General features: G+C 56.6%; 3 protein-coding genes across 5 annotated transcripts; 2 read left to right on the top strand and 1 right to left on the bottom strand.

The window, feature by feature from the left end:
* Positions 1 to 22: 22 nt before the first annotated feature.
* ALDOA (aldolase, fructose-bisphosphate A) lies at positions 23 to 5,357 on the top strand. 2 transcript variants are annotated; one of them, XM_082360108.1, is made up of 9 exons: positions 23 to 162; positions 2,639 to 2,765; positions 2,852 to 3,063; positions 3,533 to 3,587; positions 3,718 to 3,878; positions 4,226 to 4,309; positions 4,427 to 4,601; positions 4,766 to 4,965; positions 5,054 to 5,357. In XM_082360108.1, the coding sequence occupies exons 2-9, from the start codon at positions 2,654 to 2,656 to the stop codon at positions 5,147 to 5,149; spliced, it is 1,095 nt and encodes a 364-aa protein (XP_082216234.1). In that variant the 5' UTR covers positions 23 to 162; positions 2,639 to 2,653; the 3' UTR covers positions 5,150 to 5,357. The 2 variants fall into 2 exon arrangements, with proteins under 2 accessions (XP_082216234.1, XP_082216235.1); XM_082360109.1 differs by lacking the exon at positions 23 to 162 and adding an exon at positions 1,149 to 1,300.
* A 2,414-nt stretch (positions 5,358 to 7,771) lies between these two features.
* Positions 7,772 to 15,268, top strand: PPP4C (protein phosphatase 4 catalytic subunit). Of its 2 annotated transcripts, XM_082360115.1 has the most exons (9): positions 7,772 to 7,908; positions 8,140 to 8,302; positions 11,790 to 11,841; positions 12,372 to 12,422; positions 12,646 to 12,747; positions 13,361 to 13,534; positions 13,626 to 13,752; positions 14,547 to 14,736; positions 14,817 to 15,268. In XM_082360115.1, exons 2-9 carry the CDS (start codon positions 8,205 to 8,207, stop codon positions 14,944 to 14,946), a joined length of 924 nt encoding a protein of 307 aa, XP_082216241.1. In that variant the 5' UTR covers positions 7,772 to 7,908; positions 8,140 to 8,204; the 3' UTR covers positions 14,947 to 15,268. The 2 variants fall into 2 exon arrangements, with proteins under 2 accessions (XP_082216241.1, XP_082216242.1); XM_082360116.1 differs by lacking the exons at positions 7,772 to 7,908; positions 8,140 to 8,302; positions 11,790 to 11,841 and adding an exon at positions 11,865 to 12,046.
* TBX6 (T-box transcription factor 6) lies at positions 15,136 to 19,947 on the bottom strand. The gene is made up of 8 exons (XM_082360105.1): positions 19,795 to 19,947; positions 19,475 to 19,709; positions 18,294 to 18,561; positions 18,065 to 18,211; positions 17,918 to 17,988; positions 16,664 to 16,737; positions 16,398 to 16,581; positions 15,136 to 16,315 (listed from the first exon to the last, which is right to left on the bottom strand). The coding sequence occupies exons 1-8, from the start codon at positions 19,910 to 19,912 to the stop codon at positions 16,102 to 16,104; spliced, it is 1,311 nt and encodes a 436-aa protein (XP_082216231.1). The 5' UTR covers positions 19,913 to 19,947; the 3' UTR covers positions 15,136 to 16,101.
* Between the last annotated feature and the right edge of the window lie 173 nt (positions 19,948 to 20,120).

The following is a 20,120-nucleotide window of genomic DNA, read 5'->3' as shown; positions in this document are numbered from 1 at the left end:
TACCAGGGGATCTGTGGCGAGGGAAGGGCAAGGGTCACCGGAGAAGGTCGGGGACATTGGTTGGGGGTAGGGCAGGAGCAGCCTTATAACCCAGCCCGGGTGTGGCCTGACTCACTCGCTGCTGACCAGGCTCTGCCCGCTCCTTCGGCCTCCTCCTCGCAGGTGGGCACCAGCAGGACGGAGCGGGGGTGGGGCTGGGCTGGAGGCGTCGGGATTAAGAGGGTTAAGAGGGGAGACCTGGCGGGTAGGATGGGGAGGCTAGAAGAATATCTGGGAGGCTGACAGCTGGGGGACGGATTTTATTTTGGAGAAGAAAGTCAGTGCCAGGGAGAAGTTTCGCAGGGACTCTGGCCCCGCATCCCCAGACTTGCTTGGGCAGAGCGGTAGCCGGCGGGTTTCCGCTGGGTCTGGCTTTCGGGGGTCGGCCCAGGCGGCGGGCGCGTACGCCCTCCCGGTCCCGGGAGCCAGACCCGCCGGAATGGGGCGCAGATGCGGCGGAGGCACTCTCCCCGCGGAACACCCGGAACCGCTGCCGCCTCGCCTCCGCCCCTTGCCAGCCCCCGCCGTCTCCTCGCGCTCCCCGTGCGTGCCCTCGCCGCCCTCTCTTCCGCCGGGGCTCGCAGTCGCTTGACCTCTGGATTCGGTTACAACGCGACGCACGCTGCCTCAGCGCAGCCGGAAGCTGGGGCTGCCGCGGGCCGCTGGACTGGGCCCGCGGCGGGGGAAGCTGAGCCTCAGTCTTCTCGGGCTCTGCCACCCGCTTTTCCCCGACCCGACCCCACCCCATCCCCATCTCTGCCGGTGCCCCAAATCGGCTGAGTAACAGCGCCCCAAAGCACGCAAAGCAGGGGGGTTGGGGGAGGAGAAGGGAGAGGGAGGGGAAGGCCCCCGCGACCCGCGGGATGTGGCCCGAGTCACGTCCGAGGGGGACGGGGTGGGGGAAGGGATCGTGTTCTCGCCGCACGGTCCTCGCCCAAGCGCCGCCTCCGGGCTTCGCCTTTCGGGGGGCGGACTCTCGCACAGTCCCTCGCCTGCAATTGGACGCCGGGGCGCCTCCGGCCCCCGGCAAAGGGAAAAACCCCTCGGAGGGTGGAGCGGTGCCTTTATAAGGCGCGGCACCGCCTCCTGCCTGCCCGCCCCCGCGCGCCCCCCTCGGGAACTGAGTAGGCTGCGTTCCCCTTGGAACGCGCCGCAGAACCAGAGTCCCGGTGACGACTGCCGCGTTCGCTCCCTCAGTCCACTCGCCAGCCCGCGGCCCTCCACCGCTGCACCCTGCCAATCCTCCCCTCTCCTGTGCCAGGTGAGCGCCCCTCGCCACGTGCGAAGATCAGGGAGAGGGTCGTGGAGAAGGATCCGAGGTGTAGTGGCGGGTCGGGCGTCCGCGCGGAGCCCCCCACCCGGGCCCAGCATCTCCCCTCCTCCACCACCACCCACACCTGTGCTCGTAGCCCAGACTCCCCAACTCTGCCAGCTTGAGCTCCCGCGGTTTGCTGCGCAGTCCAAGGGCCGCTCCGCGCTGAGTCACAGCAGGGAGGAAGGAAGCAGGGCGAGATGAAGTGCCATTTCCCCCTCCCCTTTTCTTGTTAGGACTCTTGGTGCAAGTATTACGGCCCCTTTGCCTCTGCAGGGATCCTAGGATGCCGCAAGGGGTGGGGGCCAGCTCATACACTGCCTCAGGGTTCCCGAAAGCGGGTGGTTGGCCCTGTCCTGGGAGACGGGTGCCCCCGCCGAGGAGGGGAAACCCCTCGGCAACTTCTGATGCCCCATGAACACTTTCCCTATTTTTCCTTATCGGGTGACCTTGATTCTGAGCCTGGAACAGCTGCAGCCGCAGAGCAGACATGAGCATTTTTCAGGGGAAGGGGTGGGCGCTTGCCTCTCCTCCACGTTCTCTCACCCTGTATGAGCAGTGAGGACGACAGACCTCACCCCTTTTCTCCACCTCGGGCTAGGCTTCCTCTGCGGCCCTTTTCTGGGCTTCTGATGACCCTCCTGCCTTCTTCCTAACATCCTTTTTCTAACAACCTCCCCACACCGTGGGCGGAGAAGCCTGACCTTGGGGTGTCCTTGAGGCCATGGAGCCTGAGCCAGCCCTGGGATCTCGAGTGGACTGCAAGGAACACTCGTGTAACAGTCAGAAGATCTGGGTTCTACTCTCAGATTTGGCTCTAGGGTTGCTGTGTGGCTTGAAACACAGACCTTTTCCCTTCTCTGGCTCCTTTCAGATGAGGAGGTCGGGCCTTCTGCCTTCTGCACAACCTCTAATTCCAAAATACTCTGGTTCGGTTTTGCTTCCAGGCAAGGTGACCCCATGGCAGAGCGCAAGCCAGGAGGGTCCGGCTTCCATGTGACTTGCCTGTCCATGGCTCTGGCCTATTCCCTTTACCCCAGATGCCAGTATACAGCCCCACCCTCAGCTGGGCAACACCCAGCAACAAACAGAGTTAGGAAAGGTACAGGAGGCAGGCCTAGTATAGGGAAGTCGGGTGGAGGGGAGAGCTGGGGACAGGAAGTGCCCCAAGACCTGCCAGTTGTGGGGCAGGGGAGGTAGGGAACCTTTGCCCTGACCTCCAGGCAAGGGGCCTTGCTTGTTGGGAGACCCTGCTAACTAGCCCTCCCTGGTCTGTCTCTTGCCCAGGAACTGACAGGCACCATGCCCCACCAACACCCAGCACTGACCCCGGAGCAGAAGAAGGAGCTCTCTGACATCGCTCACCGGATCGTGGCTCCGGGCAAGGGCATCCTGGCTGCAGATGAGTCCACCGGTGCGGGCAGGACACAGTGGGAGGAGGGCCCCAGGTTGGGGGTGATAGGTTGATCCCCTTTATTCCCATGTGATGCTTCCCTACAGGGAGCATTGCCAAGCGACTGCAGTCCATTGGCACTGAGAACACCGAGGAGAACCGGCGCTTCTACCGCCAACTGCTGCTGACTGCCGACGACCGCGTGAATCCCTGCATTGGGGGCGTCATCCTCTTTCATGAGACGCTCTACCAGAAGACAGATGATGGGCGTCCCTTCCCGCAAGTTATCAAAGCCAAGGGCGGTGTTGTGGGCATCAAGGTGAGGGGGCTAGACCTCAGGGTGTGAGATGTAAGATGGATCTGGGGGAAAGAAATCCAGAGTAGCAGGCTGGGGGATGAACTTCGGGTCGGGAGCCTGGAGACTTGGGTGGAGTCTGCCCCAGATCACCTCCAAATCGTGTGTAAAAAAGCTAGAAACATATGGGAACTGCTTGGCATTTTTAATCCTTGCAATTGTGAGAGGCAGGTGTTACGCTTATTATACAATTGAAAAACCAGATGCTCAAGGCCATGAAGTGTTTTGCTCATAGGGTTAGTAAGTGGTAGGAGCCCAGGCTCTCTGTGTGTGTCCTGCTCTATAGGATCAGATAACATGACTACGTGAAACATTTGCAAAACAGGAAAGATACTTGAGAGATGAAGTAAAGCCGGGACAGGGCGGGGCTACAGAGGAGAAAATGGCACTAGAGATCACTTCCCTGTCCTGTGTTGTTGCCCCACTCCAACAGGTAGACAAGGGTGTAGTACCCCTGGCAGGAACAAACGGCGAGACAACCACCCAAGGTGAGAACTGTTTAGCTCCCGGCCCTACCGACCAGCCCACCCAGCTCGGTACCCCTCTGGGTGCCCAGGGTGTGTGGGAGCCACGTGCCCCCTCCTCTGCCATGCTTTGATTCCTCCGTCCCCTCTACAGGGCTGGATGGGCTGTCGGAGCGCTGTGCCCAGTACAAGAAGGACGGAGCTGACTTTGCCAAGTGGCGCTGTGTGCTGAAGATAGGGGAACACACCCCCTCCACCCTCGCCATCATGGAAAACGCCAACGTCCTGGCCCGTTATGCCAGCATCTGCCAGCAGGTGGGCCTGTAGGTCCCCAAGAGGCCACTTCCCACCTCTTTCCATTCCAGCGTGTCAGCTAGCCTGCCACCCATCTGCCAGGCTACCTACCTTCCCCAAGGCAACTGCTCTGGATCCTCACCAAGCACCAGGCTTGGGCCCGTGGAGGGCTCTGCAAGCAGAAGAGCAGAATAGGGGTTGTGCAGGTGGATCTGGGGAGATGGCTGATCTCCTGCAATCTGCCAAGGGCTGTGAAGCCAGGGGTCTCTGTTGTCATGGAGATAAGATCTTGGTCAGTGGCTGTGAAGAGCCGTAGGTGGGGCTCTGGGTTAGGAGGCCTCACGGCTGCCCTGTCCCTCACCCCACAGAATGGCATTGTGCCCATCGTGGAGCCTGAGATCCTCCCTGATGGGGACCATGACTTGAAACGCTGTCAGCATGTAACCGAGAAGGTAGGTTGCCTCCCTGGGCAGTGAGGTGGGCTAGAGAGCTGGGCTGGGGGCCCTGGGGCTGACCCCCGTCCCCCTCCCTGCTCCACCCTACCCCACTTTGGTCCCGCCCTGCTGTAGGTGCTGGCTGCTGTCTACAAGGCTCTGAGTGCCCACCACGTCTACCTGGAAGGCACCTTGCTGAAGCCCAATATGGTAACCCCAGGCCACGCCTGCACCCATAAATATTCTCATGAGGAGATTGCCATGGCAACTGTCACAGCGCTGCGTCGCACAGTGCCCCCCGCTGTCCCTGGTGAGACCCACACCCTCATCTTGACCTCTGGGAGGTAGACGAACTGTACCCATAAACCTTGTGCCCATGTGCTCTGATTTCCAGGTCAGCTTCTAGGGCCTCCTACCAGTCCCCCGGGTCTCTGACTACAACCCCTCCCCCCATTTCACCCCCTTGTTCTACAGGGATCACCTTCCTATCTGGAGGCCAGAGTGAGGAGGAGGCATCCATCAACCTCAGCGCCATCAACAAGTGCCACCTGCTGAAGCCGTGGGCCCTGACCTTCTCTTATGGCCGAGCCCTGCAGGCCTCTGCCCTGAAGGCCTGGGGTGGAAAGAAGGAGAACCTGAAGGCTGCCCAGGAAGAATACATCAAGCGAGCCCTGGTAAGGATGGGGCAGGAGGTGGGCAGGGTGCTGGGGTGGATGGGATCTGAGAAGGAACCTTCTCACTCTGGCTTCTCTCCCCTTTTAGGCCAACAGCCTTGCCTGCCAAGGAAAGTACACCCCAAGTGGTAAGGCAGGGGCTGCAGCCAGTGAGTCCCTCTTCATCTCTAACCATGCCTACTAAGCGGAGGTGTTCTAAGACTGCCCCCTCAACACTCCAGGCCCTGCCCCCTCCCACACTCACTCTTGAAGAGAGGGGGCCTCAACCGGGGCTCCAGGCTGCTCTTTCCCGTCACTCTTGCCTCCCTCGTGACATTGATGCCTGGTGTTGTCTGTGTACGCTGACTCCACCATTTCCAGCCTACTGCCAATAAACAGCTATTTAAGGGGGAGTCTGTTGTCCACGTCTGTGGTGTCTAGGGCAGGGGGGTGCTGGGGGAGGGGGCAGAGCCCGGAGAAGAAAGCGCCCTTGCATTATGTTCTTCCTTCTTGAGCAGAAAAATAGGTGAAGGAGATGAATTGGTTTAATACTTTGTTTAATACTTGCCCAGGGCTTCAAGAGAAGAGCTTGTGAATTTTCTTCCAACCACCCAGTGTTCTCTTCCTTCTACCAGCAGCATCTGATAAGGCTTACAGTGGGGGAGTGCATGTGTAACTGCTGGTCTTAGGAGGCTGCAGCCTCAGCCTCAGTTTTAGGCCCAGAACTCATAGGTGTAGAAGGCCCCTGTCACAAAAAAACAGCCACTGACAGAAACTAAGATTTCCTGAATCTATAAGCCATACAACATGATAAGTATTCTACAGGAGTAGGTACTGTTATTCCCAATTTGTCCTTAAGGCGATCTTGCCTCACTGTTTCTTGGTTGAAACAAGATCATTAATGCATGTCTTCTTAATCTGCACTGTTGAGCTTGTTTGTTTTCCCATCTTAAAAGGAGATGGGATTAGAACTGACTTCTTAGACTCTGGGCTGTGGAACCCCTTGAAGAACCTGGAATCCTCTCTGACATCCACTTCAACAACACACACACACACACACACACACACACACACACACACACACACACACACACACAGAACTGTGGAGCTCAGGTTCCAGGTTAAGAACTGAAGCTCTGTGGCTTCTGCATTCCATGAAGCCAGAATGAGGGCCCTGCACTTCCCCTATACCGTGCTTTGAACCCTTCTCTGTTCACCCAGGCTGGGGTGTAATAGTAACTATATCAGATCTTTTTGGGTATTAAAGATCTTGGTCATAACCAACAACATAGTTAGTCCTGCCACTTCCCAAATTTCATGATGTGGACCATTTCCTGTCTGAGCTCTCCTCTAGAGGGGAAAAAAAAAATCCTCACCTTTCTGATCTCTGGACCTACTGAATCCCTATAGTCATCTGCATAGAAACTTAGTACCTTCTAGGAATTTAAGAACTTAGTCCTTTACCTTTCTCTGCACATTTGCATCTGTTGCCTACATCCAAAACAGAACTGGTGTCTAGTGCACCTTCAAACTGTGGCCTCACTTCTGTGCCTAGCTTCACTCAGCTCTCTGTGAAACAAAGTCTGAAGTAAAGCAACTAGAAATTGAGGGTCCATAGAAGATAGCAAAAGGACATTCCAAAAGGGCTCTGACACCAAGAAGTTTGTTTAAAGACCAATCACTTCCTCTGCATGCAGCAAGAGACTAGGGAAGCAGAGGACTTCAAATGTCAGTTTGGGATGTTTTATAAAGTTTCTAACGACAAAGCGCCAGAAAGAGTAAGTGACAGAAGAAGAAACTAGAACTGAGGACACAGCTTTCCTGGGTTCAGATTTCAACTTTGGGGACTTCCCTGGTGGTGCAGTGGTTAAGAATCCGCCTGCCAATGCAGGGGACACGGGTTCGAGCCCTGGTCCGGGAAGATTCCACATGCCACGGAGCAACTAAGCCCGTGCACCACAACTGCTGAGCCTGCGTGCGCCCTAGAGCCCATGAGCCACAACTACTGAGCCCACGCGCCACAACTACTGAAGCCTGCGTGCTGTGCTCCACAAGAGAAGCCAGCGCAATGAGAAGCCCGCGCACTGCAATGAAGAGTAGCCCCTGCTCGCCGCAACTAGAGAAAGCCTGCCGGCAGCAACGAAGACCCAACGCAGTCAAACAAACAAAAACTTCAACTTCGATTCAAACCCAAAGTTCTTAGCTATGCAACCATGAACAAGTTACTTAACGTTTTTTAGCCAGCTTCCTCCTCTAAAAAAAAAGTAAAACTGCAGACAATAAGCAGCTGAGGGGTGTCAAAGGGATCATTCTGGAATCGGGGAGGTCATGCTAGCTGAGGTATAGACTTGGTGTGGGGAAGGTGGACTCTTTTCCACTTCTAATTTCGGAGGTCCTCCACAGCCGAGATTTCTCTGGGGCCCTGGAAAGAGATCCGGACTGGAATTCCTTCAGCATTGAACGAATACTTCTGTATGCCAACTGTTCCAGGCCTTGTTCAAAGTAAGCACTGGGGCTGCAAGTGTAAACAGGGCAAAGTTCCATCCCTCAGGGATTGTAATGGGGGAGGTCTGCTAAAACAGGTAAACAAAAACGTGTAACTTAAAGTTACAGGTCGGAGCCCCGGCTCAGCTCCAGTTTCCCTCACTGAGATGAGGAGACTGGACTGACGTCCCTAACATCCCTCGCAGCGCCAACCGGCTTAGCCCACAATCACTTCCGTCCGCTTGTTGCCGACATCCGGTTCCTTGGGCTCATTTCCACTCTCAGGCTTGAGGGGGTGGGGTAAGGGCGCGGCGTGGGAGGGGGAGTGTGTGTATGACGCCACGTCCGGCGCGCGGCGGAACTGCTCTTCCTCTGCTTCCGCGGCGGGGCCGGAAGTAGAAACGGTGGTGGCGGCGGCCCAAAGCGGAGGGAAGGAGGAAGACAGGGACCCCGGGAGCCGGAGCCGGAGTCGCAGCGGCGGTAATAGTCTGAGACCCCTCTAGGCCGCCGTCCCCAGCGCGGGCCCGCGGGGCTCGACGGGAGTTAGCGGGGGTGCGGCCCGGCCTGTGGGACGCTGGGGGCCCGGGGGCCGATGTGAGGGGAGGCGGGAGTGGGGAGGCCGGGCCAGCTCCAGAATCGAGTTGTCCCCGACCCCGACCCGGCGCCCCCTAGGGACACTCTGATCCGCGGGCTTGTCTTCGCCTTTCCCAGGAGACCCCTGTGCGGTGCGGAGGGGGCGGCGGCCCCGGCTCTGACCCGCGCCGGGGGGGTGGGCCATGGCGGAGATCAGCGACCTGGACCGGCAGATCGAGCAGCTGCGGCGCTGCGAGCTCATCAAAGAGAGCGAAGTCAAGGCCCTGTGCGCTAAGGCTAGGTGAGCCCTGTGGCTCCGGGGAAGAGAGGCTTGGGGTTCCGGCCCGGGGCAAACCCAGCTGAGAACTTTGGGCCTGGCTCATCCTGGAAGCTTTCCCGGAGAGGAGCGGAATAGGGCCTCTTCCCTCGAGGAGCAGCCAGCCTGTTGGGGGAAGACAGACCTGGATGAAGATACTTGAAGTGTTAGATGATGTGTTTTCAGTGGAGTTAGTTACAGAAAGTACTTAGGAAGCTCAGGGAAACAACCCTATCTGTCTGGGGGGAACAGAGAACATTTCTTGGCGGAACTTTGGGATAGACCTCGAAGAATAAGATGATAAAAGGGAGTGTCAGCAAGAACAGGAGTTCAAGGCAGAAACGCTAAAGACTCTGTGGTTTACAGTGTTCTTTTAATTCCAATAACAACCCTAAAAGGTGGATGGAATTGATCCCATCTTACAGGTGAGGACTCTCATTCAACAATTAAGTGATGGATCGTGAAGCCAGTTCTCCATGTCCTGTCCCTTTTCGGGCCATAATGCAAGAAAGTGGAGTTGGATCACCCTCATATTCATTGTGGGAGCCTAGGAAATAGTAGCCAATAAGCCAGAGTAGAATTAAGCAAGGTGTGGAGGGAGGCCCAACTCAGTTCTGTGGGAAGTAGGGTGATGTAGTGATTAAGAACCAGGTTTTGGAATATGATGGCACTAGGTTGGAATCAGCTCTGCCAACTTCCTCGCTGTGTTGGTGATGTTGAGGTCTCTGAGACTCCGTTTCTTCATGTGGGGATAATAGTACTTAATAAGATGGTTGGTGCTTGGGATGTGCTTAGCATAGGCTTTGGTAAAATGTAACTGCCGGACAAACGTTGGGTGTTACTGAAATTATTTTGTAGGAAGAGGGCAATGCTGATATGGACAGCAGTTATTAGAGAAGGATTATAAGAGAAGGTGGCCTTGAAAGATGAAAATAATTTGGATAGCTGATGGGGGCAGGCCCAGTAAGGAAGGGCATTCCTAGCAGGATGAGAATAGGAGTGGAGCCCTGAGATGTGTGGGCAGCGGTGAGGAGACCAGTTACCTGCCTCCTGCGGAACTTTCCATGGCTTCCACCATGCTGGAGAATTGTGGGGAAAGTGCCAGCAGAATTACCCCACATTGATGGAACAACAGGCCCACTGTTAGCCTGGCCTTGTACTGGCAAAGAACTTATATCCATTTCCTTCCCACAGCCATCCTGTGAGGTTGGAATTATTAGCCCCATTTTACAGAACAGGAAGCTGTGACTCCTTGAAGCCTAGTGATTTGACCAAGGCCATCCAGAGAGAAAGTGGCCGTCGGGCTCTTTGCTTGGCTTTGCCCCACACAAACCTGTAACAGCCAGACAGGGCCTGCATGGATTTGGTGAACAGGCAGGGCCTGCTTTTAAATGCTCGTCTGTGGCTCTTCATGTGTTCAGTCTTCATTGCTCTTTGCAGCGCTGTGGAATAGGCAGGGCATGGGGTGAGTATTTCACAAAGAGGACACTGAGCCTCGGAGAAGATAATGTCTTACCCCTCGTCTCACAGCTGATCAGAGGGGAGCCTGGTTTTGGATCCAGGTCTTTGACCATACTCCACGCTCACTGACAGCCAGGCAGACAGACATTTAGACTCTGTGAGAGGCAGCAGGGGGCTACTGAGGAGTGGAAGGGTCCTGCCCAGCTCCTACGATGGAGCTTGGAGGTACTAGGCTCAGGCCTGAGGTGGCCATTGTTATCCCAGGCCCAATCTGGAGGAGGACCAACTCTAGCACCTGGCCGTGGCCTCCTGAGGACCCACCAGGGGCCCAGGCTGAGGCTGGTCGTGTCAAGAGCTTTTGCTTGCTCAGAGGGTACGGAGGCTCAAAACCTTGGAACTACAGAGGCCTGGGAGCTGAATTTGCTCTTGTGAAAAACATCAGCACATTAGAACGGCCGAGGGTTTTGAATCGGGTGGTCTTCAGTATGAAGTATAGCTTTGTCACCTATAAACAGTGTGACCCTGGTCAAGTCACTCTACATCTCCAAGTCTTTGAAATCCTTATGGAGCATGCATGAGATTCTTCATATCCAGGGACAGGGTCTGGCGCTTTGGTCGGCATTGTTCGTTGTGGAAGTGAAGGTGAGCAGGTGTGAGCCCTGAGAGGGCTGGTGATGTGCTGCAGGTGACAGAGCTGGGGCCTGGTTCCCACGCTGTGCTGAGGCCTTGCTGGCACTGAGGTAGGTTGCGACCCAGAGTCTGTGGAAGGGGCTGGTATAAAATCTCAGGAAATTGGACCCCTGAGGTTCCAATTCAGCCACTCTCCAGCTTTGTGACCTTGATTCTGCCCCTTTTTTCTCTAAAGCCTCAGTTTCTTTGTCAGATGAGGATGGAAAGCACCTCCCAAGTCAGTTGGAAAGGTCATTATAAGCAGTCATGTGGCGGATGTTTGGCACAAGATGCAGTACAGGTGGGAGAGCCTAGCTGCTGTCTGGCCCCTTGGACCACTGCCAGCGCCTCCTGCCGTTCCTGGAAACCGAGGCACACCTCCCTGGAGCCACCTTAGTCGTACAGAGCGCCCTAAGCCTAAGGAACTCCTGGTCTTGTGGGAGGGGACTGGCAGAGAGAGGGCTGAGCAAGTGCCTCCCACGTCAGACTAGCTTGGTAAGGGCCACACTCTGGAGCAGGCTGCCTTGGTTCAGTTTCTGCCTGTGTGACTGGCCGCTTTCTTCATCTGAGCCATAGGAATCATCACAGTGCCTGCCTTTGAGGGTGGTGGTTTGACTGCCTGCATCATCCACGCAGAGCTCTCACTGCCGTCCTGGCACGTGGTGTGAACGGAAGTGTTCACGGCTGCCGTGATCATCAAGGACAAAGTCTAGAGACACGGCATTACTTACGATCAGGTGTCTGTAACGGACAAAGCAATTTCATGTCAAGCTCACTCAGGCAGAAGTAGACTGCACTGCAAGGAGAAGGGGAGGACCAGGTCCTCACTTGCTCTAAATAAATAATAGAAAAGCGTCAACAGCGTATCACTTTGAAGGTGCCTCCGATGGCCAGCCTGCCCAGGGCACCATCCCCATGACATGGGACAGTCCAGGAGGAGGCCGCTGTGGTGGGGAGAGAGGGGCTGTAAGAGCTCGGCCGAGGGCACGGTCTCTGAGCAGAGGGCTCCGTGGAGAGGAGGAGGAGGACATCTGTTTTCTGGGAGTAAGTGCTGGCTGTGTGAAAGGGAGCAGCGTGGAGGGTCAAGGCCGGGAAAGTCCCAGACTCCTTGCAAAGGCTGAACAAGAGCTTGGGCTTTGGCCTGTTGGCAGCAGGGAGCCACGCACAGAAGGGTCTCGAGCAGTGGGGCTGTGGTCAGGCTATCCTGGGGAAATTGCACACCTCTGACCTGCCCCCTAGAGATGCAAGGACAGCCTCATATCCTCCCCTCCCCCGCAGAAAAGGTCAGGAATAGGGTTGGGCTCGCTCGGCTTTGGTGACCCTGGTCTTCTCCTGTCTCCAGAGAGATCTTGGTGGAGGAGAGCAACGTGCAGAGGGTGGACTCGCCAGTCACAGTGAGTACCCGCCATCCCTCCACAGCCTGGCTTGGTCTTTTAGGCACGTGGTCATTCCCCTTAATCTTGTGGGCTCCGAGGTCTACCCCTCATCCCTGAGAGCCCCATCTTCAAGGGAGCTTTGCTAGAAGAATTGGCTGTTATGGGCAGGGTCTTTGGAGTCATTGGAGGGATGCTCTTGACCAGGGCAGAAGAACTCAGTTCGGTGAGTGATGACTCCACGTGTTCCTGTGTGTTACTAGTGACTTTATTCTGGGTGCCTGGTGGGGAGTAGGGAGAGGAGGGGGCCAGGTCCTCTGGGAGCTGCAGGTCTAGCTGGAAAGAATTGGCTCTAGCTCTTGCCCCCAGAATAGTTGGCACTCAGTGTGGGATGGGGAGATTGGGGTGGGAGAGTAGATTTTTGGCCCTGAGAAGCAGAGGCTTAGCCGAGAGTGATAAGGATCTTCTCAAGCAGTGGGTGTTTTGAAGGACAGCCCCTGGTAGCAGAGGCTTTCGGACTGTTGAGTTCCGATCTGCTTTCTCACTTCCAGGTATGCGGTGACATCCATGGACAATTCTATGACCTCAAGGAGCTGTTCAGAGTGAGTGTGGGGAAACAATGGGAAAGGTGACCTGGGGGATGACTGGAAGACCCCTTTAACTGAGAGTGGAAACTTTTGAGTTTGGTGAGTGGAGTGGAGGCCAGAGGCCCCTAGTCAGGTGGGCCCATTGTGAAAGAAGGGCCTCAACTTGACTGGAAATGGGCCACCACAGTGGGTCGGGGACAGTTTAGGACCAAGCGGAACCTTCTTCCTCCCTCCTCAGGTGGGAGGCGACGTCCCTGAGACTAACTACCTCTTCATGGGGGACTTTGTGGATCGTGGTTTCTACAGCGTCGAAACGTTCCTCCTGCTGCTGGCACTTAAGGTGGGACCCCCTGACTTCTGGACCCCAGACCTGGGCCACCTCAGGCCTGACCTGTCTGCATCCTTTCGGCCCTCATCTCCTGCTCCATCCACCCCCAACTCTTGAGCTGTGCTGCTGGTGACGGACAGATTCTGCTTGGGTGGTCAGAGAAGCTTTCCTTGACTTGGGGACATCTGATTGGGCCCCTGGAGGATGAGGTCAGAGGGACGGCATTGTAGGGGAGGAAATAGAGGCTCATCCAGTTCAGAAAGTGGCAAGGAGTTGAGTTCAGCTGGGTACATTATCCACTGGGGGGAGAGAGGCTGTAAGGGACCAGATGACAAAGTGCTCTAAGTGTCTTGCTAAGGGCTTGGTCTGTACCTGGTGGATGAAGGAGGGGCCATTAGGTTTGTAGTTGTGAGGTGGGCAGGAGGTGGGAGAGGATTCAGCTTTGCCTCCTCTGGAGGAGGGACTGGGAGCGTGTGAGGTGGATGGAACACCGTTCAGGCAGAGGTGACATGAATCTGGGCCACGGCAGTAGTGATGAGGATGCAGCGGGGCTGGCAGATGTGAGGACATCTAGGAGCACGAGACAGAGCCTCGACCCCAGGCCTGGCGTGGTGCCTACCTCCAGGTTCGCTATCCTGACCGCATCACCCTGATCCGGGGCAACCACGAAAGCCGTCAGATCACCCAGGTCTACGGCTTCTATGACGAGTGTCTGCGCAAGTACGGCTCGGTGACCGTGTGGCGCTACTGCACTGAGATCTTTGACTACCTCAGCCTGTCGGCCATCATCGATGGCAAGGTAGGCCCGCCTGGGCCTCCCGGGGATGGGAGAGATGGAAGAGGCGCTGGGCCTCAGCCTCCCTTCCCGCCTGTCTCACTCTCCCCTGTAGATCTTCTGTGTGCACGGGGGCCTTTCCCCCTCCATCCAGACACTGGACCAGATCCGGACAATTGACCGAAAGCAAGAGGTGCCTCATGACGGGCCCATGTGTGACCTGCTCTGGTCCGACCCTGAAGGTGAGGGCAGGAGCTCTACTCGTAGTTTGGTGAGTGACTGAGGGGATCCTGTGGTTAAAGCAGGTGCCTTGAAGGCTAAGCCCGAGCTGGTGAGTTTGGGACACAGCAGAGCGGGGCCGGTCCTCACTGGCGTCCGTGCTTGACTGCCAACTGGCTGGCACCCTTGATGAGGAGGAGAACATGGGGAGCTGGGTGCTTTGAGCTGGGGGATTGGGGGGGATGTATGTCATTGCTCAGGGGCTTGTTGAGGACAAAATCATCAGCTCCCTGAATGTGAAGGGGCTTCTGCAGAGGTCAGACTCCCAGAATGGTGGCCCCCTGAGGACCCCTCATTTTGTGGGCCTCCTCAGCTAGATGGAGCAGAGCCGAGATGAAAGCCAAGCCTCCTGATCCCTGTCTAGGGCTCTTGTGCTGTAACAGCAGCCTCCACTCCCTCGCTGCCCTGTTACTACCTCCCCGCCGGCTGGGCAGCCCGGGGTCACAGGTGCTGTCCTGGCCTGGTTACTGTCAGCACCTCCTTTCGCTCTTGTGTGTACCTGTTTGGACAGTAAATTACATGGTCACCCTGATGGTGAGGTGGCTCAACTATCAGGAAATTCTTTCTTCTTTGGAGCTTATCTGCTTCAGCATTTGCTGTCCTGCCCCCAGGCTCCCTCAGAACGCATTCGGGCCCTGTGCTCCTGCTGCACAGGCCTAACTGGGGGAGGGGCAGGGTACTCTCCTGCAAAGGGCCACGGATAACCACTGATGCCCTGAAGACACCCTCTCGGCATCCCTACCCTCATCTGCCTCAGACACAACAGGCTGGGGCGTGAGCCCCCGTGGGGCTGGCTACCTATTTGGCAGTGACGTGGTGGCCCAGTTCAATGCAGCCAACGACATTGACATGATCTGCCGTGCCCACCAACTGGTGATGGAAGGTTATAAGTGGCACTTCAACGAGACTGTACTCACTGTGTGGTCGGCACCCAACTACTGCTACCGGTGAGCTGCCTGGGCCGGGAGGTCGAGGTGGGGATCTAGGCTGACCCGCTTCTTTAACCCTGCTGCCCTCCGACTTCCAGCTGTGGGAATGTGGCAGCCATCTTGGAGCTGGACGAGCATCTCCAGAAAGATTTCATCATCTTTGAGGCCGCTCCCCAAGAGACACGGGGCATCCCCTCCAAAAAGCCCGTGGCTGACTACTTCCTGTGACCCCTTTGGCCCCTGCCTCCTCCAGCCCCTCTGGCCCCTGGACCACTGTGACTCTGCCCTCTTCAGACGAAGGCTGGGGGGCTGTCCCCGGCTATGCTGTCTCCCCAAAAGAGGGCACTTTGTGGGTGAGGACTTTTCTGGAGAGGCTTGGAGCCTTGGCTCCATGCTCCTCCTCCCCCGTCTCCCCACTTGAACCGTGAAGTTTCCAATAATTTTGTTTTTCTTTTTTTTCCTTTTTTTTTTTTTGTTTGTTTGTTTTTAGATAAAAATTTTGAGAAGAAAAAAAAAAAGAAAAAAAATCTAATAAAAGAAGAAAAATGGTCTTTGGGTTTGTGTCAGAATTGATTGGGGATGAGCAGTGGTGCCAGCGCAGCCTGGTAGATGTCAGGACATTGACTGCCCTGGAACCCCGGTCCTGCCAGCAAGGTGCGGCTCAGGCCAGTCAACTTGCCCAGAGCCTCCTGGTCCCCATCCAGTGACAGTGACCGCTCCTGAGGGCTAGGTAGAGGGGCGGGTTCTCAGGCAGCCCTATTTAATTCTCAGAACATTGAGTGTCAAGACACTGATTCCCCCATTTTTCTGAAGAGGAAACAGGCCCAGAGTGTTGATTTACACGCACAAGGTCAAGCAGCTGGAAATGACAAGTCTAGATTGGGGGCCTGGGTCTCCTCACAGAACCTGTGCTCACACAGCCCCACTCGGGGCCGAACACCATTAGCCCAATGTTTCCAGAACACTGATGTCTGTCTTCCGAGTTTTATTAACAAAAAATACTCTAGTCCTGAGAAGAGACTGGCGTGGCTTGCACTGGGGCGACGGGGTAGAACTTGCCGGGCCCAAGGGTGAGGCTGGGAGGTGGGAGTGCTGGTCCCAGGTCCCATTTGGCCAGGCAGAGCCTCCCTCCATTCACACTGAGGTGAGAGCCGGGAAGGGGAAGCTGGCCCCAGCTGGACTCCCAGCGGCTTAGCCAGAGCTTTGAAGCCAGAGGGGGGTGGGAGTGAAATCAAAGTGTGAAGTGGGGTGGGGGAGGCCCGAGGCAGCCATTTGGTGTGGGGGATGGGGCCAGTGGAAGTGAGGGGGCAACAGGCCTGGGGGAGGGGAACTGGAGGTTTGTGATGGAAGACGAGGAGGGAGGCAGAGGGGCTTAGCAAAGGCTCAGTACATTGGTTTGGAGCCCACATCCAGGTAAGCCCCAGGCCCAGGGTAGGGCAGAGGGAAGGGGCCCCCTTGGAGGAAGTGCGAGGCAAAGGACGCTGAGGGTGCCGCTGCTGGGTATCCTGAGCCTGCTGGCCCGGGCTGCAGCTCCAGGAAGGCGGCTGAGTAGGGGGCTGGGCGCCCAGAGTCTGGAGCCTCGGGGAAGCTGGGGTTCCTGAAGTGCAGAGAGGCATCAGAACAGGGGAGAGGGATCCCCAGCCTGGAACAGCCCAGCCCTGTGCCCTTGTCCCACTCACCTGGTTGGAAGGTGACCAGGGGCCCCATGGAAAGCTGCAGGGTGCAGAAGGTAGGCCTCAGCACTGGGGCCACCACAGGGAGGAGCTGGGGCTGGGGCAGCTTCCCCGGGCGCTGGGGCCTGCTCTGGATCTGACTCACGAACGTCCCCACCCAGTGTGGAATCACAGGGACCACCTGGTGCATCTGGGGAGACAGAAGGGACATTGTGGGCTAAGGAGGACCAGCATCTCAGGCCTGTCCCCATCACCACTGGGACTACACTCACCTCCACTCCCGTAGGTCGCTGTGGCTACTGGCTCTGGGCCCCGCAGTTTCCTCTTCACACGGGCGTCTCGCTCCCTGGGGAATAGTGATGATGATGATGATGATGATGATGATGATGATGATGATGATGATGATGATGATGATGATAATAATGGTGATGGTGATGATGGTAATAAGAGCACTTACCAGGTGCCAGGCATTTCACCCAGGGACCCTATCAGGTAGGTGCCATTATTATACCCATTTTACAGAAGAAGAAATGGAAGGCCAGAGAATTAAATGACTAGGAAATAGCAAAGCTGGGATTTATTCCCCACTTACAACTTTCTAATGGTTTCCTATTGCATTTAGAATCCATGGAAACTCCTTCCCAAGCAACAAGGCCAGGGCATGGTCTGATCCCAGCTCATGCCACCTTGTTCACTCTGCCCATCTCCACTAGCTGCCTTTCAGCCACACTCTGGAATCCCCCGTCTGTCCCCTCTTCACCTGCTTTACTCCTCCTTCTTGTCTCAGTTCAAGCATAACTTCCTCAAAGGAGGCCTCCTGACTTCCCACAGCACCACACGCCCTCCCTGATAACCTCTGTCGAGTGATACTGTTACATTTGTTAGGGTGATCCTTGAATTAGTATCTCTTCTGCCTGACTCTAAGTGTCTTGAGGGCAAGGGCCAGCTCTGAAGGGGTCAGTTAGAAGCCAGTGTCCTAACGAAACCTTTACAGCCCACCATAACCTGGCTACCCATCACCTCTCTCACTCCACACCCGCCATACCGCAGGCATGCTCCCACCTCAGGGCCCTGGCATGTTCCCAGATATCCACCTGGCTCCCTCCCATACTTCCTCCAAGTCTTTTCTCAAATGTCCTCTTAGTGAGGCATTTCCAGGCCTCTTATCTAATAAATACCTCTCTCCAGTCCTTCTGATCTTCCTTGCTTGCTTTCTTTTCTCTTTAGAACGTATCCCTAACATGTTACATAATATTTATTTCTCTTGTCTACTTGTCTACTCCGCCCACTAGAGTATCATCAGTTCCATGAGGGCAGGGGCTTTGGTTTGTTCACTGTTGCATCCTCACTGCCTAGAACTGTGCCTGGCACATAAGCTGGTGCTAAATAAGTATTTGTCAAATCAGTGAGTGAATACAGGTTTTTACTTACATTGTGTTCCTGGCATCCAGCACAGTGCCTGGCACACAGTGGACGATTAATAAACATTTGATGAATGAACGAGTGAATGAATGAATGATGCCCACCTCTTACAGTTTCTGCCATTCTCCCGGAAGCCCTTGGCAAAGGGGTTGGCTGCAATCTTCAGTTGTGTGATCTGGGGGTGCACATCCAGAGTCAAAACTCCCACAGCCTGGGCAGGGCACGCCACCCCCTCAAGCAGGGTCACTCACCCGTGGGTTCTGGTAGGCTGTCACGGAGATGAACATGGTCTCGGGGAAGCGGAAGGAGGCAACGCCCCCCCAGTGTTGGCTGCAAAGCTGGGCGGCCCGCACCAGGTGTATGCGGGGCTGATACTTATGCATGGAGTGCAAGATCAGCTGGGAGGGAAGAAACAGGAATGACCCCCTACCCTGGTCCCACCCCCAACCCTTATCCGGGGGGTCCCAGCCTGGGCCTCACGTGGCCATGGGGGTCCAGTGTGCTGTTGGTGAGCTTGACACGATGGAAAGACACAGGCTGCCGCATCCAGTGGGCACCGGTGGCAGGGGAGTCAGGATGAATGTAAACGCGGTCAGGCAGGCGGGGCTCTGCCTTGCCGCTGGGCTCCCAGCGCCGGCCCTGCCAGCGGTAGCGAGCCCCGTCCACCGGAACCACATCCAGAAGAAACAGGTAGCGGGCCTCGGGGTCCAGGCCAGTGACTGATACTCGGCAAGCAGGGAACATGCGCCTGGACAGGGGAAGGGAGGGGAGAGGCCTGGAGCTACCCAGTGGCCCGGGGTGAGCACAGCACCCGCATGGGGGCATAGCCACTGGCTCACGCAGTTGTCACATAAAATCGAGGGATGTGGAATCAGAACTCAGAGGGCAGGATCTTAGAGCTATAAGCTTGTCTCATCCCATTTTACAGATGAGAAACAGGACCGACGGGTCAGGTGATCTGACCAGAGTCACACAGCAGGTTAGGAGCAGAGTCTGGACTCCTGACCCCTGGCCCCTCAAACTCCATTTGCGGAAGCAGGAGTGACACACCTTCCTTCTGGAAATCTTGCCAGGAGCCTTCTGCTCCCCACCCTCGTCTCCTCGCTTGATCTCCAGCACCAGAATCTACAGCTGCTGGACAAACGTGCTTCAGAGAAAATAAAAAGGGGACTCACCGCGCTAGTGACTGAGCTCCTGGCCTAGATAAAGACCGCACACTGACCATATCCCTGCCTCCAAGGTGACCCCTGATCCTGGCCAGACTTCCCTGATGCTGGTCAGTGGCTGGCCCATGACCCCAGTCATAGGCTGAATGCTGACTCTACGCACAGACTGACCCCTGATCTAGGCCACGTACTAACTTATAACCCAGCCCGACTTTCTGCCCCGGGCCCAGACTGACCTAGGACCCTTGCCATAGGTCAGTCCCTAAACCAGCCACAGACTCCACAGACTGACCCTTGACACTTGCCACAGAATGACCCCTGGTCCAGCCACAGAAGAATCCCTGACCCAAGCCACAGTCACGCTCTGAACTCAGGCAGAGCTCTAGCCTCCCTAGGAATCCCCACACCAAGCCCCATCACCGGGGACTCTGCCTTTCCCAAGAGACCCCCACCAGGAACACACTGGGTCTTCGGACCCTGGCCCAGCCCCCTCACCTCCCAGCTTTGGTGATGATCATCTCTGTTCCCACGGAGTTGAACTCTTTCCACAACTCCCGGTTCTCCAGGCCCAGGCTGACTCCAGGGAGTGGATGAAGGCCCTCTGGGGCTGGAGGGGGCGGCTCAGTGCCCAGGGTTGGGGGCAGCGGGGGTAGAGGTGGGGGAGCGGCCAGAGTTCGGGGAGCAGCCTCAATCCCGGAGAGGAAGCAATCCAGTTTGGGCGTGTCCAGATCTGGAGATGGGAGGAGAATGAGGAGCCAGCCGAGGGCCACAGCCTCCACCCCAATTCCTACACAGGAGCTGCCCCCACTGCTCACCGGGGTAGCGGTAGCCCTCTGCCAGGGCAGGCGGGAAGCTGGAATCTGCTCCGGGCTGGGGAGGCCCTAGCCGGTAGCCGGTCCCCAGGGAGGGGTACAACTCTCGTGGATGGTACATGGAGTAGTCCTGTCTGGCCTCAGGTCACGCTGCCTAGAGTGCCCCAGTGCTGAGAGATGCCCCCTTTATAGCTCACAGCTCAGCCCCTTCCAGACCCAGGATCACAGCCCCTCCCCTCTTTGGGGCCCTGGAGTTAGGCTGGGGTGGAGACCCCTGGGGCCTGGAAGGGGTCCGAGAGGGGGCCGGATACCTGGGTACCCTCCCTCCT

The sequence above is a fragment of the Balaenoptera borealis genome (assembly GCF_965194805.1).
Source record: "Balaenoptera borealis genome assembly, chromosome: 16".
NCBI lineage: Eukaryota > Metazoa > Chordata > Mammalia > Artiodactyla > Balaenopteridae > Balaenoptera > Balaenoptera borealis.
Note: the sequence above shows the minus strand (reverse complement) of the source record. Positions and strands in the feature narration are given on the sequence as shown.

What these genes read in the sequence shown, in the direction of transcription:
- PPP4C (XM_082360115.1), top strand. Translation starts at nt 8,205, where the DNA reads ATGGCGGAGATCAGCGACCTGGACCGGCAGATCGAGCAGCTGCGGCGC. An exon ending in GGGTGGACTCGCCAGTCACA is followed by an intron (nt 11,842 to 12,371) that starts GTGAGTACCCGC and finishes TCTCACTTCCAG; the next exon opens with GTATGCGGTGACATCCATGG. An exon ending in CGGCCATCATCGATGGCAAG is followed by an intron (nt 13,535 to 13,625) that starts GTAGGCCCGCCT and finishes TCTCCCCTGTAG; the next exon opens with ATCTTCTGTGTGCACGGGGG.
- TBX6 (XM_082360105.1), bottom strand. Translation starts at nt 19,912, where the DNA reads ATGTACCATCCACGAGAGTTGTACCCCTCCCTGGGGACCGGCTACCGG. An exon ending in AATGGCAGAAACTGTAAGAG is followed by an intron (nt 16,738 to 17,917) that starts GTGGGCATCATT and finishes ACTATTCCCCAG; the next exon opens with GGAGCGAGACGCCCGTGTGA. An exon ending in CCTGGTCACCTTCCAACCAG is followed by an intron (nt 16,316 to 16,397) that starts GTGAGTGGGACA and finishes TCTGCACTTCAG; the next exon opens with GAACCCCAGCTTCCCCGAGG.
- ALDOA (XM_082360108.1), top strand. Translation starts at nt 2,654, where the DNA reads ATGCCCCACCAACACCCAGCACTGACCCCGGAGCAGAAGAAGGAGCTC. An exon ending in ATGCCAGCATCTGCCAGCAG is followed by an intron (nt 3,879 to 4,225) that starts GTGGGCCTGTAG and finishes CTCACCCCACAG; the next exon opens with AATGGCATTGTGCCCATCGT. An exon ending in AATACATCAAGCGAGCCCTG is followed by an intron (nt 4,966 to 5,053) that starts GTAAGGATGGGG and finishes CTCCCCTTTTAG; the next exon opens with GCCAACAGCCTTGCCTGCCA.